This window comes from Rattus norvegicus, chromosome X (assembly GCF_021556685.1).
Source record: "Rattus norvegicus strain SHRSP/BbbUtx chromosome X, alternate assembly SHRSP_T2T, whole genome shotgun sequence".
Classification (NCBI taxonomy): domain Eukaryota; kingdom Metazoa; phylum Chordata; class Mammalia; order Rodentia; family Muridae; genus Rattus; species Rattus norvegicus.
Window position 1 is genome coordinate 29,107,849 of NC_141554.1, and position 20,096 is coordinate 29,127,944.

The 20,096-nt window shown below is 40.0% G+C and overlaps 1 protein-coding gene across 9 annotated transcripts in view; it reads right to left on the bottom strand.

The window, feature by feature from the left end:
- Shroom2 (shroom family member 2) overlaps positions 1 to 20,096 on the bottom strand; it is a 171,281-nt gene that overhangs the window by 3,034 nt on the left and 148,151 nt on the right. For 3 of the 9 annotated variants that reach the window (NM_001434185.1, NM_001434188.1, NM_001434184.1), the window contains 4 exon segments: positions 1,250 to 1,522; positions 5,955 to 6,117; positions 7,678 to 8,223; positions 10,871 to 11,062. In NM_001434185.1, the coding sequence (NP_001421114.1) occupies positions 1,250 to 1,522; positions 5,955 to 6,117; positions 7,678 to 8,223; positions 10,871 to 11,062 (1,174 nt within the window). 9 annotated transcript variants of the gene reach the window in all.

A 20,096-nucleotide genomic window follows, 5' to 3' on the forward strand; every position in this document is an offset into this window, starting at 1 on the left:
TGCCATCTTCTTCCCATTTGCCTTAAAATCAGGGACTAGCAACTACAAAATTCTGACATGCTTCAAAGGGGTAAAGGATTTTGGGTGCCTGTTAGTCCCAAAATTGAAAAGGAGGAATACTATAAAAAAGGTGAGCCTGGGGATACAGGCTTGTAATATCAGCTGTTCAGGAGGCTGGGCAGAAAGCAAAAATAATATTGAGGCTATAACTCTGTGGTAGAGAGTTTTCCTAGTCTAAGTGAGACCATGTGTAAAATCTGTAGAATGAGAGGGAGAAGAGGAGAGGGAGAAGGATGTGCAGACACACACATACATGCACGCAAACATTGATTCTGGAGGTACTACAAAGACAAAGAAAGGACCAGAAAAGCAAGATACAGAAGACAGAATTGCTGGGAGGTTTGTAATGGAACAGCCCTTAACTTCTTACAGTGTCCTGCTTGGGGTTAAGGGACAGGCAACCATGTCTCTAACACATAAAATTCACAATCACTGCTTAAGTTCAAACACAATAGAATCCCTACCAATTCCAAGATGAAAGAAGCTAAGAAAAGAAAGAGATGAATGCATTCAATGTCTTCACATGGAGACTCGGAGAAAGAGGTCAGGAAAGAGGGGCTATTACCTGTTACTGAATGTGGCCTGAACCAGAAACTCTCTTTGGCATGCCCACAACCATACAAACTTTAGAGAGCACTTTGCTTTCTCCGGCTCAAATCAAATAAGATATTTTCATGGAAAGAGGCCCAGTAAGGCCTACTTATTCCAGTCAGAAGATAAGCAGACATTAACTGGGTCTATAAATGTGTTTCAGGCTGTTGAAACCACATAGGTTCATGAAGGTTTCTGAGATAGTGGTAGGAGAGTATGGTAGGTATTTCCTTAATAACAATGTTAAATTCCACAGTATGTAAAGAATGTAGAGTTTGACTAAAATATAACCTATGAAATAAAGCCAGCAAGGAAGATACTTTTCTTTTGAGTACAAGAAAACTGAGGGTACACATGGTGGTTCATGCTTATAATGCTCTTGATTCCCTGCATCTCCTTAGCTTGTTCTGTCATTTGAAAGGAAACCAAGAGAATGGGCCTCAGATGTATCAGAGTATCATACTCTAGATAGATAGTACGCAGGCCATGCAGATAGTATGAGGCTTCTAAGAGCTGACTTTCTTAACACTTTAAGCACAGCCTCTCTGAAAGGATTCTCATCACTTCCCATTTCCCAGACAGATGTGCTTGCATGTACCCGATCTCCAGGAGAAGGACTGTCATCTAAATTATTAAGGGCATTTTCCACACGGGCCAGGCGTCCTGACAGTGACAGCAGGAGGTTCACCACTTTGTCCAGGTCTCCAATGAACATCCGGAACTTGTCAAACTCATTGGGCTTGCAGACATCTTTCACAATGGCTTCCACTTCATCCCCGAGAGCATTGTTGGCTTGGATGTCCTCCAGCAGACTCTCACGTGCTTCTCGGAGCACCTGCAGCTTGCGGCTGATACTGTCGATGAGCTCTTGCTGTAGGGCACAGGGAGGCATGGGGACACTTGTTAGGATGATCCCAATCTGGTGTTCAAAGTAAGTGTAGCCAAATTACATATAGCTTGGGCAGAATTTAGCCAGATTGGGTGTGTTAGTCTTTGCATAATCAAATAATAACAGGAGCGGTGTATAAAACCAGTGGGAAGAGAAGGCCTCCTGGTTAAATATAAGCTTCCTTGTTTATATGAGCCAAAGAGGTAGCTCAGCAGATAAAGGTGCTGGTTGCCAAGTCTGATGACTTGAGTTCCATTCTCACACCAACTGACTAACTTCCATACATGTGCTATGGTATGTGGATGCACCCCCCTACACACACACACACACACACACACACACACACACACACACATAAAAAGAAATTGTTTGTACTTACTGAATATATAAACCCTGATGCGTATATATAAATATATTAAAAAACAAAAAGAGGGCTGGTGTATAGGTCAGTGATAAAGTATTTGCCTAGTATCTAAGAGGTCTTGGGTTCCAGGCTCAGCACCATTAAAATAAATAAATGATCTGGGCAGTGGCGGCACACACCTTTATCACAACACTGACAGTTAATCTTGTCACCTTGACTAGACTGAAAACTTGTTAGCAGAGTCATGAAGCACAGGTCAGAATGTGTATAGAAGGATGTTTTCAAAGACTATTAGATCTTGAAGCTCTGACGTAAGTAGTGTTTTTATCCATCTACCATTTCAGAATTAGAAAAAAACTATTGGGAGGTAGTGGAACTGTGAAATGTGGAGCCTGGTTGCAGGACTGACACAATGGGCATGATCTGAGGCGCTGCATCTTGTTCTTCCTGTTGCTATTTTGTTCTACACCCTAGCTGTGATGAGCTGAACAGCTCTGCTCCACCATGTCATACTACTATGGGAGTATTCAGTCTATGAAACCACGGTTAACAAGATATTGTCCTTCTCTAAAGTGGTCTGTCAAGTACCTCATCAAAAAAAAAAAAAAAAAGAAAAAAAAAGGTGAAAGCAACATGTAAGGGAATGTCCGTGACGTTCTGAGACATCTTTCCGTGCAATTTACTGCCTTTGATCTGACCAGATGTTACAATGGAAAATTTTATATACCAGAAACCATTTCAAGTTTGATTTCTTTTTTGCAGTGCTGGGGATATAACTTTGGGCCTTATTCATCCTAGGCACACATCACTAAAATATACAGACCTATGATTTTAACCATTTTAAGTGTGTGGTAATGTGGATTTAGCCACCACCAGGCATTGTTTTTGAACCCCATCTTCTTCAGACGGACCAGTAAACAATAACACTATAGCCCACCTGCTACAAAAGCAATTTAAAGCAGTGGTTCTCACCCTATGGGTTGTGACTCCTTTGGGTGGGTAGAATAACTTTTCACAAGTGTTGCCTAAGACCATTAGAAAACACAGATATTTACATTATGATTCCTAACAGTAGTAAAACTATAGTTATGAGTATCAATGAAAATAATTTTATGGTTGAAGGTCACCACAGCATGAGGAACTGTATGAAGGGTAGCGGTTAGGAAGGTTGATAAGCACTGATTGAAAGGATGTTTTACTGTTATTTTTATTTTTGTGCGTAGTCCTGGGAATCAAACCCAGGACCTATTACATGTTAGTCATGTACTCTGTCACTGAGCTATATCCCTAACCTTAAAGCAATAATTTTATTTCTGGTGTTTTATTGTTATTGTTGTTGAGATAGTCTTTCTATAAAGTTCAGGGTGGCCTACAATTTATGGTCCTCCTGTTTCAGCCTCAATGCTAGGATCATAGGTGTACCCAGAATCCATTGTATATGTATATGATGTGCATGTATGTATGTAAAGGTCAGAGACTGACATGAGTGTCATTCTTGATTGTCATTTTATTGAAGCAGGGTCTCTCTCACTTGAAACCAGACAATAACAAATTGGTTATTCTATGTTGTTGGCTTGATCTGTGGAGTCCGTCTTTGTCTCCTAAACACTGGAATTATAGGCAGACTGCCACACCCATTATATATATATATATATGTATATATATATATATATACACATATATATATATATATTTGTGTTGTTAATTCCAATCATTATGTTTCCATAGCAAGCATTTTACCCAAGATCCATCTCTCTAGTTATCAAGCATTGATTTTCAAAGAGCAAAAGTAAAAATAAAATGTGGAGCTGGATATAATTGTTCATGTCTGTCTAGCACTGAGGTGGCTGAGGCAGAAGACTATAAGAGATTTAAGACCACCCTGGGCTACATTTGATGTGCCAGGCCAGACAAGGCTATGTAGTAAGACTGTGTCTCAAAAACTAAAGTAAATATACCAAATACAAATATGTGTTCAACACACACAAAGAACCCTACCCCTCATGTACATAAACTTTTTTGTTTTAATTAAAAGAAGGATTGGGATATAATTCATGGGTAGAGTACTTTCATCCCAAGAATGAGGTGAATGAATAGGCAAATTAATCTTTACTATCTAAAAATGTAAATCTGGCTGGGTGTGTTGTTGCAGGTATGTAATCTCAGAACCCAGGAGGCTGAAGCAGGAGGACAACAAGTCCAGCCTAGACTACATAACAAGTTATAGGTGAGCCTGAGCTATATAACATGAGTCTGTGTCCAAAAATAAATAAATAAAACATAAAAAATGTTCAAACTGTGATTCACTTATACTCAAAGTAATTGCTTCTAGTGACATGGTATTCTAGCACCTGGTGCCTTTCAGAGCAAACAGGTAGAACACTATACAGACAAGGTGGGTGAGACAATTTTTTTAAACTGTTTTTTGGGGGTGTCATTTATGAGACAGACTTGCTATGTAGGCCTGGATGGTACACAAGCTGGCTATGTATCCCAGAATGACCCTGAACCTGTGCTAATCCTTTCCCCTCTTCTTCTTGAATGCTAGGATTATAGATATGTGCCACCACATCCGGATTTTTAAAGATATCTTGATATACTTTGTAGGGTACTGTGTTAGAGAATGAATCCAGGGCCTAATATATGCTGGGTAAGCATTCTCCCAATGGGCTATGTACTTGTCCAGGGTATGCACTTCTAAATGCATTGCAGTACAAAATAATAAGGTTTAACTGTAAAGAAAGTAGTTCTTTTTATGTACAGTGTGGCCTAAATTAAAATGCTTCAAATTTCGTGACTTCTGTTTTATGAGGTCAACAACTGAAGATGTTGATGTTTTTAAAAATATGGACATGCAACTAGAGTAAAATACATAATGCTCTAATTCAAGGTCTTTTGAGAGACCAAACACCCACCTCTATACTTAATTCCCAGAATACAAAACTGTATCATTCTTTACACTGAAATGATTTTTAGTGTATAAATAGTTCATGACACTTCCTGACATTCTCAACATAATTAAGATCAATCTATACTATGTTTCAAATTACCAGGTTGGCAGCAATAGAAGTAACACTGTCCTTGCAGTGACTGCCATGGGTGCCACATAATAAGATCCTGAATTAATTTCCAACCTTCTTTCCTACTTCGAAAAGCTGAAGCCTTATCTTCTGCTGCTTCGCCCAAACACCACTAAGCTCTTCCCACAGGGCATCTACACCTTCTTCACTTTTCTCTCACACAGCACTCATTTTTGGGGCTTGAGCTCTGACATTGCTCTGGGTCTCTACAATCTGGCACTTATTTCTTTCTATTTACTCATCCTGTTCCAACTGTCTGATACCTGATGTAGAATAACAAGGGTTGGCAAACTTTTCCCATTAGGGGTTAGAGAGGAAATACTTTATTCCTTGTAGGTTACATGGTTAGTGATAGTTAATATGTAAACAAATGAACATAACTATGTTTTCAATAAAACCTATTTCCAAAAGCAGGCAGTTAGACATCTTTTTGTTGTTGTTTTTGTTGTTGTTGGTGGCCTTATGTAATTCCTATGAGAACATAGGGTCCCTTACAGAGGGCTCCTTTCTCTAGTCTGCCTACAGTTGGATCCTCAAGGGTTTTGTAGAAGGATTAGAACAGAATTAAGCATGAACACAGCTTATTCATGCCCGTTTCTTCCATGAAAAGCAAGCACAAATGCCCTCAGAGATGCTATACATCTGTGCTGAGGTGACAAATGAGTGATCCTGCTACCTTTCAGTGACCCAGCATACAATTCTGAGGAAAGGGTTGTTTGTTTTTATTTTATTTTTTGAAGAAGTATCTCACTGTAAAGCCCAGGCTGGCTGAAACTTGTCACTCTCCTGACTGAGATTACAGGCATTAGTCACCATGCTCAGAGAATTTTGTTTGTATAAAGGCAGATTTTACTATTTCTCCCAGGCTGGTCCAGAACTCCTGGCCTTAAATGATTCTCTTGCCTCAGCTACCTTAATAGCTGTGAGTTGGAACTATTGACTTGACATCAGATTTGTGCTTCTTTCTTACCTTCTTAATGGAAAGGTCATGATCCAAGTCACCTGCTGAATACTCCTCAGGCTCCTGTAGGTCCTTCATCTTGATAAGCAGTTCTGCCTTGGGGGCTGATGTGCTATAATAGGTAGAATTTGTGGCCAAGGACACAACCCCTGGCATACCTGGGTCCTGTTTCCTGGGTGAAGAGGCCAAAATTTTAATTTTAATCAGCTGTGACACAGGCACACTTTTGGACCTAGTACCTAGGTTGTAACAAATGGCACTGAGAGAAGGACAAGAGCTAGGGAAATGAGAAAAGAAAGTTGAGCCCAAAATATTTTAAGAAACAAAATAAAAAACTTTCTCCACTTATACTCACAAGAGTCATAGACTGTTATTCATTGCTGCCATTGTTTTTCAGTAATAAGTTAGAAACTTTAAACCTTCCATACTGGGCAAATACTCTCATGCCCAGTTGCCTCCAACCCATGCTACAGGGTTTTAATTTTTAAAAATGTGTGTGTGTGTGTGTGTGTGTGTGTGTGTGTGTGTGTGTGTGTGTGTTGGGCCATCCTATGCTCTGCTGAATCTTGAAAAGAACCTTCGGGTTCCATATACTAGATACCAACTGCATGCCCCCCAGATATAGCAAAGAAAAATGTCTTTACACACTGTCACATGTCTCCTGCAGAAAGTGAAATTGCTTTTCTTATCCTATCAGTAATTTCAATTACATCCAAGGCCTTACGCGTTCTAGGTAAGTACTTTAACCTCTGAGGTGCATGCTCAGCCCTAGGTAGCGGAAATTTAAACACACAAAATCCATCTCGAATGAAAGAAAATGCTGTTCAATATAGCATTCTTCGACTAGAGGCAGACTTTGTAATGTGCTTTAAAAGTAGGTGAAAGGCAGGTAGACAAAAGACACACAGATTAAATATATGTAAAGATTACGTGATAGCTGTACAGACCAACCTAAGATAAACAGCCACGTGTAGTAGCACACATGTGCAACGTCAGCTCTCAGGAATCTAAGGCAGGAAGGCTTTAAGTTCAAGGTCAGTCCAGTCTACTTGTCTCGAAACAAAATAAAATGGGTGTGGCTTATAACTTAGTGATGACAAATTTACTTAGTATATAAGAGGACCAGGGTTCTATTTCAATATTATCAAGAAGGGGGTGAAAGGGAGATAGGCAGGTGTGGTGGTAGATCCTAAAAATCTAGCACTCAGGAAGCTGAGTTTAAGGGAGCCCAAACTTCTTAGAGAGACCCTACTTCAAAAACAAATGAATGGACAGGCACATGATATGCATGTTAAATACAGAGAGTAGATGATGGACACAAGATGGGTGACAGGGTAGACAGCCTCATATCAGCAGAGGGGCTGCCTCATGCACTATAAGATCTTTAGTAGTCTTTAGTAGTCTTTCCACTAGATGGCAGGAATGCCCTGTTCTCCAGTATGACAGACAAAACTGGAGAGAGATTGTGTGTACTGCCAGAATCATGTCAGCTGTTAAGTTAAGGACATTAGCTGGTGCGGTGGGCATCATCTTGCCTCTGCTAAAATCCAGGTATGGTAATTTTAAATCTTATCAAACAGTGAAAAATTCCGAGGACCCCCCAAGGCAAACCATCACCTCTCTGCAGAAGCAGTCATGAATATGAACACACCACTAAGTCTCTACTTTCACTTCTAAGCCTGTAAGATAGGGACTGAGAAACAAGCCACTATGGTGTATGCCATCTACTTACTTGTCCTCTGTGACTCTGGGTGAGGGGACTTTGGGGAGCAGCTTCCTCCGTTGCTGAGCTTCCTCTAGGAGGTACTCATCTTTGGGGAAAATTCCCTCCATCAGATCCATGGTAGTTTTGATTTTCACGCTGGGGTCCAGGATGTCAGCCAAAGACTTGTCCTTTCCCACAATCTCTCTGGCTAATTCTTCAGACTTCAAGTCGTCCACGGTCTTCTCCTTGGCCTTCCCATAGTTGAGTGAGGGAGGAGAGGAACAGCTATCTCTGACAGGAGGTGCAGGGGTGCTAGGTGGCTGGGGCTCTGGAGGGCGGGCTCTATGAGGGGTTTCCACCTCCTGTCGTGTGTACACACAAAAGCGCGAGTAGCACTGCTCTGATGTACTCAGTGTCTTGATCTGGTCCTTCTCCAGCCCACTGGGCAGTGCGGGCAGCTCGGCTGGGCAAGCGAGACTCTGGCGGCTTTCCTTCTCAGGCTGGCTTTCTGAGTGCACAATTTTTATGGGCACCATCTTCACAGTGGTGTTGTTGTCCATCACCCGCTCAATTCTGCAAAGACAAGGGCTGTCCTCTGAAATCTTGACATGCACAGATTTCCACCCACGATTCACACAGGGATCCCACAACACAAAGACCCACTGTCAACCAGCCAAATAGAAAGACAAGGCAGAGGTTGGAAATTGTCCTCATCTGACCTCTCACATGGTTTCTGGATACCAGCAGTCCAACTCAAACTCTGCCACACAGCTATAGGCACTGGACGAAGAGATCCTGAATGACATGAGACCTGTTTAATATTCATTTTTGTTTTCTTATGAAAATGGGCATTGAACTCCCAAGGGCTTGTACTGGGAAGACAAATGCTCTATGGTCTGAGCTATGGCTACACTCCTTGATTTCTTGTTTTTATTCTGAGGGCAATACAAGTGCATCAAGCACTATTTATTCATTTTCCCTTTGTAGAAAAAAATTATCAGTAGACAGAATTACCAGAAATCTACAAGTAGGTTGTTGCATACTAGAGGTGCCTGGGTGTTCCTCCATGGCCCTAAAAAACGTATTAAGAGTTGCTGTGTTTAGAATTATTGTGCAGCACCTCCACCTATAGGTTCCACTCTAGGGTTTTGTCATGTGTTTCATGTGTCTCTCACATATTGATACCTAAAGCCACCTCTGAGAGATACCATGCGTTATACTGGGAACTCAACTGGAAAATGCCTCCATCAGATTGGCCTATAGGCAAGTTTGGAGCATTTTCATGATTAATGATTGATGTGGGGGTTACCCAGCCCACTTTGGCAGGAGGTCCTGGGTTGTATAATAAAGCATGCTGATTATGCCCAGGGAACAAGCCAATAGTAGTGTTTCTCCCTCCAAGGTCTCTTGCTTCAGTTTCTGCTGACTTCCTTTAATGGTGGACTGTAAACTGTGATGGGCAAGTGACCCTTTCATCCCCAAGTTTCTTTTGGTCATGGTATTTATCATAGCAGAAGAAACCTAACTAAGACAGAGATGCAATTACATCAATGATGTCCTTTCTAAACTTATTTTTTATTGTTTGAGAACTTCATACATACTTATGTTTTCATTAAATCCATCCCACATTCCTCCACTATTCCTTCTCAATTTTATGTGTTTGGTTTTGTTTTTTAAAACTACTGAGCTCACTTAGTGCTGTTAGTATGTGCATAGGTATAGGACTATTTAATGGAGCATAGGTAACCTTTCATGGGCCACATCTTGAAAGAGAACTGACTCCCTCTCCCAGCAGCCACTGATTGCCAACAGCTTCTCACACAGGGGATGGGACTTTGTGAGCCTGCCTTCCTTTTATGCTGGGATTCGTGTGGCTTGACCTTGTGTATTCAGTCAAAGCCACTGTGAGCTCATCTGCACAAGTGCCCTATTCTGTCTGGAAATCAGTTTCACTATAGTTGTTTACTACCTCTGCTACTCTTCCACAAGGATCAATGAACTTTGGGAAGAGGAGGTGTGATATGGATATTCCATATAGCGTTGAAAACTTAGGTTTCATATTTTCTGCATGTTTTAAAGTTGTAGATCACTGTGTTAATAGCTATCTATTACAAAAGAAGGTTATGAGATGTACTAACCTATACAGACCTGTTTAATATTCATTTTTGTTTTCTTATGAAAATGGGCATTGAACTCCCAATACAGACAAGTACTTAAGGGAGGGTTTAATGCTATGTCCACATAGCAGAATTATAATAGTTCTTTCCTACAGTATATGGCACTGTTAACAGTAGGAGACATAAGTTCCACTTCGTGAAACAGGTCTTAAATCCTCCCTTAACATTCCTGTCACTTGTCAGTTCATTATTATTATAATTCCCAGAGTTCAAAGCTGGGTAAGGCTGTTGATTACTCCCCTAGTATCACCCTCAACACCTTCTTATACTATCAAAGCTAGCCAGTGGGAATGAAGCTTTAATGTCATTACCAACTTGTTTTTTCCATGTTTTATGATTCAAGTATGTGGTGTTTTCTACAATAGGCAATAGGCATGAAGTTCTGGAAGGTAACCAAGAGCAATAACAATAACCTATTATGGTTATATTCATTCTATAAGACCTCACTGACCAATAACTTGAAAAGAGGTAGATAACCCATGGCTCTTGGCCTTCTATCCAAGTTATTCCAGAATTTAATGGGGGTGGGTTGAGAAGCAAGGATGCAGCTCAGTTTTCAGAGTCCTTGGCTATCTTAGCCCTTTGGAGGTTAGAGGCAATAGGATAAGGAGTTCAAAGAAAGGTTAGGTTACATAGGCTACATAGTGGGTTCAAGACCAATCCAAGTTATACAGCAAGAGTCTGTCTCAACAAACAAACAAAAACAGAGGGGAGGAGTATTTTAAAGACTATGAAAATAAATGGACATTACTCAACTTTACCTAAAGATCTTATACTTAGGCTAAATCTGATTTTGATCACTAGCAAAACATGCATAATAGGCATGTATCAGAGAGAAAGGCAAATGAAAACGCATTAAGTTCAGACAAAGGGGATCACGATGTCACTAAATCACAACTAGTCATTTGAGCCATGTCTCATTGTTCACACAATTTTCCATGACTGAGTTTTACCCCAGTGTTTGAAGCTGCGGCAAGGCTCCAGCAACAAACACTTGAAGCCTGCATGGGATAAATACATAGCATGCTGTCACAGGACAATACCTTGCTGAATTGTCTTCATGGATAAGCAGGGGAGGCTTGTCTGTCAGCTTCTGTGGGGCAAACTGAGGTGAAGGGGAGCGAGAAGTTTCCATGGTTGATGTCTGTAAGTGTTGACACTTGGAGGAGAGCTGGGCTTCTGGTTGAGGGGAAGTTGGGTCCTCATTCACATGCTGGCTGTCTTGCGGCTGGGCACTGCTGAGCACAGAGGAGCTGTGAGAGAGGGGCAGTTGTATCACACATATACATCCATGAACTCAGTAAATGATGTTGGTTAAGGACTTGTGGACAGCCAGGGGAAGGTGTGCTGTCTAGGCCCTAGTACTTCCTGTCAGTGAAGGCCTCTAAAGTGAGGCTGCCTCTTTAGGGTACAGGGCCATGCTCATTGGCCACAAAGTGTGTTTCTGAGCAGGCAGGGGTGAAAGGGGATCCTGGACTTGGGGTCCTGACTGCCAGTGTGTACTTTTCTAAGTATGTATATTCTAGATTAGTCCAGGCCCTCCTGTGGAGCTCTGGGTCTTCTTGGGAGTGGGACAATTCAGGCAATATGGGATTGACCTGTGAGTTAGTTCTGTTTCAGTAGGTCCTGCAATGTTCTCAGACTGACTTCCTAATTCTGAGCATCAGCTTGTCTAGAAGATGATGGAATAAAAATTAGGCAAAAATTCCAATTAGGATCTTTTCTCTTGGATCACTTTAAAGACTACTCATTTTCTAACACCTGTGCCCACTGCCACTTGTGATCTGTAATACATGTTAAATGTTAGGCTATATGCAGAACATGTTATATATGGAATATGAGGCATTAATGACATGTATACATAGATCTGGTATGGACATACATGTATATACCAACTATATTTCTTTAATAACCCCCTAAAAATAAAGTAAATACCCTCTCTAAAAAAAGAAAAATCATAATTTTGTAAAAAATTTCAGATACAAATATATATTTGGGACTATTTACTTCAAGTTGTAATATTTTTAAATGGCATATGGGAAATGCTCATATACACAGGGATAGGCCTTTGTAAGATGGGCCAAGAATGAATTCAGTCATAAAAACCTTAAAATTAGACCTGAGAAATGAGAAGAACAAATGCTTATTTTGGAAGCAGCTATGACTTACAGAGTTTTTCCTTTACTATCATATCATATGAACATATATATGTATATACACGTACATACACACACATACATACACACACATATATACATATATACACACACACATATATATATACACACACATACATACACACATACATATATACACACACATATATATATACATATGTGTATATATATACATATATATATACACACACACACACACATACATACATACATAGGCCTGCCTGCCTATGACACACATAGAAGCTGGTCTGGATGTATGATTGCCTATGCCATTCTTAAAGCCTATGGGTTGACTACTAGAAAACTTGCAACAACTCAGTGTGCAGTGACTCTGCCAACACACCACACCAAACAAAGCCCAAGGAGAAAAACAAACCTCTGATTTAAGGAAAAGAGCAATTTTCAGTCTAAAATTGACTTCTGGGCTGGGTATGGTGTTTCACATAATCCCAGTATTTGAGAGGCCAAAGCAGAAGGAAAGCATCTAGTTAAAAGCCAGCCTGGATTACAAAGTGAGTAGTTTCAAAAACATCAGTTGATTTTTGAGGAATAGAATAAGAGTATATAGCTCAGTGGTTGAATACTTGCATAATATGTCAAGGCCCTAAGTTTGAGCCCTAGATTGGTTGGTAGGGGTAGGGTTAGGAGCATACTACCAAGAAAACTTTGCTACTGACTCAGACAAGGGCAGCATGTATAAGTAGCAATGAGAGCATATATCCCAGTCACTGAGAAGAGGAACCCATCCCTGTTTCATACCTAGAGTACTTGCACTTCTGAGCTTGTTACAATCTGCATGTGATGTATACTAATATCAGGGTATTGTAGGTGAGATCTGCAGGGTGCCGTGCCTTGTGGATGATAACCCTGTTGTGTCCTGGGGAAATGGGAGGGGAAGGTCCCTTCTTGGGTTAACATGTTCCAGAATAGAGAAGAGCCAATGCCTCTCTGCTGCCCTGAATCCCTCCAAACAGAAGTAGTTAAACTCCACGAGCAATGGTGGTACAAACTGATATCCTAATGACATGGCAGCAATAAAGGCTCAGAGGAAATTATTTTCTCTTGTAGAGAGGATGAAATCTTTGGTCTGTGTAGAGATTTAACATTAATGGACAGGTTATTGACCTAGCTAAGGAACCATCCCTCAAGAGGGTGGGTTCATCTTAAAATTGTGCTAAAAATGATAGAAGAAATAGCTTTTTAATTAGATAATGTACTTTTCCTTCCCTGAATTCCTGCTCCCCATTGTAGTCCCTACAAGCTGCTATGAGGTTCTATAGGGTCTGCCTGACTTAGGTGTAACTTTTTCTTTTGCTGTTTGTCTTCTCTTTTCAGTGCTGGCCAAAGACTAAATGTATTTTCTCTACTACTTTTGACATTTTCATTCTTTCTAGGCAGATATTCTACCAGCTAAGCTATATCCCTTCTTTTCATCCTTTCTATAAAGCTCTGCTCCCCACCATGTGGTTGACCTCCATACTGGTTTAACTCAATCAGTGTGGCTTTTTCTTTCTCTCCTCCATTCTCCCCTGTCTGCATAGCTGCTTAAGTTTATAGCTTGCCTGCCCTGCATTTCTTTTAAAGTTGAATGAAATTGCCCTCAAGCTTCTGTTTGAGTCCATTCTTAATTCTTTTATTAATGAGGGGACCCCAATTTTCCTGATATCACCAAGAAAACAAAACAACTTAGGTCCTCGTGAGCCATCTCGGAGGGCAGGCACGCTTGTGTTACTGCTCAGGAGATTAAAGACTGTTTAGTAAACAAATTGCAACAAAAGCACTAAACTTACCAGAGCAAAAAGACAAGTAAATCTCAAAGAAGTGCCATTTTCTATTTGTAGTATACAGACATTCACAGAAGCTTCTAGTTTGAAATTTTACCAAAGTATATTAAGCAGAGTAGTAGACAGTTTAGGGAACAATACTTAGATTAATACTGTTTTTGTTGCAAAACTCCGATTAGTGCAGCTCCTAGTCATAAAGCCTAGTTCTTTCTGAACTTTTTTTTTTCTGAATCAGCGAGCACACACATTCATTCATTATATATATAATATATATGGAAAAATGAATTTCTGGACAAAATCAGGGAATATATTTCTGGACAAAATCAGAGAATATATTTCTGGACAAAATCAGGGAAAAAGAAATTCTCAGTATGTCTCTACCTCGTTCACAGCAGTATCCTAATTTACATAAAAGAAGAAACAAAGGACAAGAAATATGCACGTGTACATATGAGCTGTGTGGTACCAGTTATAGGAACAGGGAGATAAACCAGGGTTTTAGGTAAAGGTAATTTTGATTCCCAGCAAGGTATTTTCTTCAGGGATCTTAATTTCTAGGGCCCCATTATAGGACATAAAACTGCTGTCAAACTGAGGAAGCATTCGGAGAAGAGCAAGTCATGTGTTAGCTGTTTCCTGCGTCACTTCAAAAAAGTTGGAATATACATGAACTGCTTTCCCTGCAGTTGCTGAAATGTAGTAGCCATGCTTTCAGTCAAAAAAAGATCCTGGTACTTAGTATTATTTGATAAATAGCCACTGTATTATATAACCAGAATCAAATGAACTCTAATTTGTTGCTTAAAATCTACGCATTAGTCACTCACATTAGTCACTCTCAACTGCCCTTCTCTTTTTTTCTTGCCCCTTTTCCAGTTCAAGCTTTCAGAACCAACATTATAAAATCACCAACTAATTTTAACTGTCGGAGTTAAGTAAGAATCTAGTAAACCAGGTCACAGATATACACAATAAAAAAGGACTAAAATGTAGCAATTTCGAGTTCTGTTGAAACCAAATTAAATCAATGTTTTTAATGGTGTCCAAGAGATATATAATGCAGAGTCTAGTATGGCATGTCTGTGATATGTTTGAATATAGGCATATTTATAAATAGATGTATACTGTATATGCTATGTATATCATCTATACAGATATTTATGTAAATGTACATGTATGCCAGTGGTGTTTATATGGCATATATGTATGTATGCTGTCCTATATATCCCTACTGTGATGTATGTTATACATATATATGTGTGGCTGTATATATGCAGACACAAAAATTGACACTATGTTGGGCTCAAACTGACCATCCTTCTACCTCAGCTTCCCAAGTGCTGAGATTATAGGCACATACCTAAACTTATCTAGCCTTTTGAGGGTGGGATGGCAAGGGGGACTAGAATTGAACCCAGGGCTTTGTGCATCTGCCCTATCACTAAGCTATATCTTTGCCCCCTCTCCCCTTTAAGTCAGGGTCTCAGTAAATTGCTCAGATTGTCCTTAAATTCATTTCATAGCCCAAGTAGGTCATGCACCTTCCATCTTTCCTAATCGATTCAGCTTGTTGAATAGCAGGCTTACCTCTTTTTCATACTTTTGAAATAAAAGTCTAATAGGCCTATAATCTAAGCACTTAGGGGACAGAGGTAGGAGGATCAGGAGATTAAGAATTCAGCATCATCCTTTGATTGCATACTGAGTTCAAGTACAGCTTGGCAATATGGAGACTTTAACTAAGAAGGAAAGGGACAAGGGTAGGAGGGAGGAATGAATATCCATAGAGACAGAAAAAAACCCAACCAAACCAACAACAGCAACCCACGAGATAATGAGATGACTTAAGGACTTTGTTTCCCTGTGAGTCCTAGCCACTGATATTTAGGCTGGGTAAGTGATTCATTCTCATCTAAAACATACTAATAACTAGCTAACTGGGTAGCTATAAGTGCTGAGTCACAGAGACCCTATGGTACAATATGAGAATTTGTGTGGAATTCTTCTGAGCTATGCATCTAAAAAGACAGATGCAACAGATGGTCTGTAGGTGAACAGAACCAGCCATTGTTCTCCATGACAAAATCACCATACAACTGTTTTCTAAGACACAAATGACACAATCTGGACAGAATATATAAAACTCAGGCAGAACAAACAAACTTTCAACAGATGATAACGCTGAGTGTGGTGGTTTGAATCTGGATGCCCTCCTATGCTTACATACTTGAATATTTGTTTCCTAGTTGGCGGAACTGTTTAGGAAGGATTAGGAGATGTGGTCTTGATGAAGGAGGTGTGTCACTGGGGGCAGGCTTTGAGGTTTCAAAAGACCCATGCCTGTTCCCAGTGTGTTCTCTCTCTGCCTCCTAACTATAGATGAACATGTGAGTTCTGAGATATTACTGCTGCCATGCTTATGTTTCACTATCATGGACTCTAACCCCCTAAACCACAATTAAACACTTCATTTTATAGGTTGCTTTGGTCATGGTGCTTTGGTACAATAATAGAAAAATAACTAAGACACCAAGATATTTCCTCCTTTCATTAAAGCATGATACAAAATGCTAACATGCCTTACACATATCTGTAATCTACAGTATAACTGTCATGAATAGCAATATAGGCTGAAGAGGTGGCTCAGTGGCTAAGGCAATTGCTGTGTAAGTGTTGAGAACCAGTAATTCCATTGCTTCCATGTTGAGGTGGGAGGCAGAGAACAGGAGAATTCTTAAAAAGTTTGTGTGATAGTTGCCTGGTATATGCAACAGTGAAACAATAAGAGAATCTGTTTACAAAAAGGTAGGAGGTGAGGACCACTATCTGACCTTTACATGTGTGATGTGGCTTATACTTCTATTATCAACACATCCCCTCTACCTACCTATCTACCTACCTACCTACCTGCCTGCCTGCCTACCTACCCACCTACCCAAACACACACACACACACACACACACACACACACACACACACACACACACACACACACACTCTGAATAGGAGCAGTTCTATACTGTGGCTATACTGAGAGTCACACTTGAGAGCTAGCTGTCCAATTTGTTTGCAAAGTGTCTAATTAACTCATAGAACAACTAGGCTGAAACCCAGAATCCTTGCCTTGGAAACCATTGCGTTTCCATGAAGGAGAATGTCAACATTGCTTAAGTCCCATGTTCTCTTTAGTTTCATATTTATAGTTTGAATGTGGCATCCAGGAAATATACCTCCTCTAGCTGTGGGAAAGAGAAAAGTGATTCGGCAAAGAGTAGACTTATTCATCATCAATCATAGATAACTAAGCTGTCCTATAGCCTAGAAGGATATATCAGTGAGATCTCCGTATAGAAGTCAGGCAGCTAGGAGACAAGACACCTAAGCCATTCCACAAACAAGTCTCCCAGGTGAACTCCTGGTATTTCTCACCACCCTTCCCTCATTCCTGATAAGTCTTAGCAGTCACATAAATTCTTTGTTCAAGAATAAGCAGGAAGCTCTTCCATCAATACAGCATCTCATAGCTGTCAAATGAAGTGGTATATGGCACTAGAGCACCAAAGAGGCAGTCAATAAACCAACTGACCAACCAACAAAGACACAGAGTTCATCAGAAACATTTAAAGAGCACGAACATTTAAGATTAATGATGCCAGTTACAATCTTAGAAATTCCAATTAATCATCAAACTTTCCAGAGTACAAGCAGCTGTAGAATACGACTGTCTGATTATCTTCTGACTGTCCAATTTCTAGGCATGGAAACAACATGGTTGAGTAGCTCTTATTTCAAATGTTTGGGGGAAGATATATTTGAATTTGGAATTAAAAGACTTTTTGGACTATTTTCATTCATATATATATACATATATATATATACACACACATATGAACTTAATTATAAACATGAATGCAATAATGCTAACTTTTGCCATGCACTTATATTTATAGACACACATATATTTTATGTTTCACACATACAAACATACACACACACACACACACACCTTAAAGATAATCTTAATATACTATTCTTAGTGTACCTGCATTTAGTATAATGTTGAGGTCAAATGTAGAAATTTGTCTTTTGTGGCATTATGTGGGCACTGTTTCTAATTCAAAAGATTTTCAGATTTTAAGTTTGTGGACTAGGGATGATTACCTATACTTGGTATAATAACGGATACATTATGCTTATGATGACAAGGAAGATAACTATTTCTGCAAATTTTGTTCAAACTCTTGGATCTTTTCATTTAACAGTTTCCTGTGTTTTTATTTGGGGGTTTAGGAGAGAGGTGCTTAAGACAAGGTCTCACTTTGCTACCAAGATTGATCTCAAACTTTCCATGTGACCCAGGCAAGCCTGCCTGAACTTCTTGAGTAGTTGTGATAGCAGACATACACTACCATAGCCAGTCTTCCAACTCTTGTGTCTTGCTGGATGTACTTTGGGGAGAACACAAGCCCAGAAGCATCCTGACTTTGGCCGTGTGTTTACTACAATGCCTCCTGGCTAAAGCTTTTCTCTCTATGCCAGCCTGAGTTTTTCATGCCACGTGGGAAAAGCAATTACTTTAGAAAGCCAGATGAGTTTTATTTTTTCAATGTCTTCACAGATGGATAAAAAGGTTTGCAGTTTCCTTGGGATTTCATTTTAGCTTACAGAGACTCAGATGCCAAGTAGTAATGAAGTTGAGTTAGAAAAATGATAAATCATTTGTGGTTAAATGGGTTGGGGAGAAGACAGATTAAAAGAGAAATCACATCACTCACAGATGATGCAAACCCAAATTAGCAGGCACTGACTTTTTAATACTATACAGTCATTTTTAAACAGAGGAGTGGGCTGAGAAAATGTCTGCTGTGCAAACATGAGGACTTGCATTTGGATTACCAGCATCTATGCAAAAGCTGGGTACGGTGCTGTGTGTGTGTGTGTGTGTGTGTGTGTGTGTGTGTGTGTGGTGTGCGGTGTGTGTGTGGTGTGGTGTGTGTGTGTGTGTGTGTGTGGTGTGCGGTGTGTGGTGTGTGTGTGTGTGTGTGTGTGTGTGTGTGTGTGTGTGTGTGTGTGCGTGCGTAAAACCCTAATGTTGGGGGTAGGGTTGGAGACAAGAGGATCCCCTGAAGCTCAACTGGCCTGCCAGATGAATCATATTGATGAGTTTTAAGTTAAGAGACTGTCTCAAAAAATAAGGTGGAGAATGATCAAGAAAGACACTGACATAGGCTTCTGGACTCTACATGCATGTGCACCTCACATGCATACAAATACATGTGCACAATCATGCGCTTATGCACAAAACAGCCTGAATTTGGAGATTATAATCTGTAATTGCTGCCCAAGTGTCCCAGCGAATAATGTATGTTTTTATAGCACACATTTTGAGACTCTATGGCAAGGCCTTTCTCATTTCTGTAGCTCTATCTCTTCATACCTGGTCCCAAGATTTGATGTAGTAAGAAACTGGGTTCTTCTTAAACTTAGTCAGAAGGCCTGGCAGAGGGTTTGAATAGTGAAGGATGACACCTCTCCAATTTTATTTCAAAACCAGTCTTCCAAGCAATTTGGATGTTAAGGAAAAACTAAGAATATGTTTTTCACAACTTCCCCTCTCAAATTCCTTCTCTCCCACTTTTCTACCTACTACATGTGGGTATTAAAAGCTATGTTCTCAGGGGCTGGAGAGATGGCTCAGTGGTTAAGAGCACTGACTGTTCTTCCAGAGGACCTGAGTTCAATTCCCAGCAACCACATGGTGGCTCACAACTATCTGTAATGAGATCTGATGCCCTCTTCTGGTGTGTCTAAAGAGAGTGACAGTGTATTCACATATATAAAATAAATAAATAAAATAAATCTTTTAAAAAAAAGGTATGTTATTGGCATTTTAATTCTTGGTTCTGAATATCCCTTCCAAAGGAAATAATCATTATCTATAAAAATGGTGACACTGGATGCGCCCTGGGACCAGGTCTAGGGGGAATCTACCCATGTTCTTACAGTCAGAACAACTTCCTGAGCCCTGGGCCTGAGCCCTGTTTATTGAAATGATAAATCTTCAAAATGATATCTGTGGAGCTCCACTTAGGGGGGAGCAACACTGCCCCAGATTTAAAGAGGCCAGGAAAGTTTGTTTTTAAAGAAGTTTTTTAAACCTCATCATACTCTCCACCACATAAACTCTTTTATCCCTTCTTCTGGCATTCTCATATACATATTCATTCTCTCCATTCTTCTCTTCACTTGTCTCCTCCCTCCTGATCTTCCTGCTTCTAACTCCTGAATGCTGGAATTCAGGTGTGCAC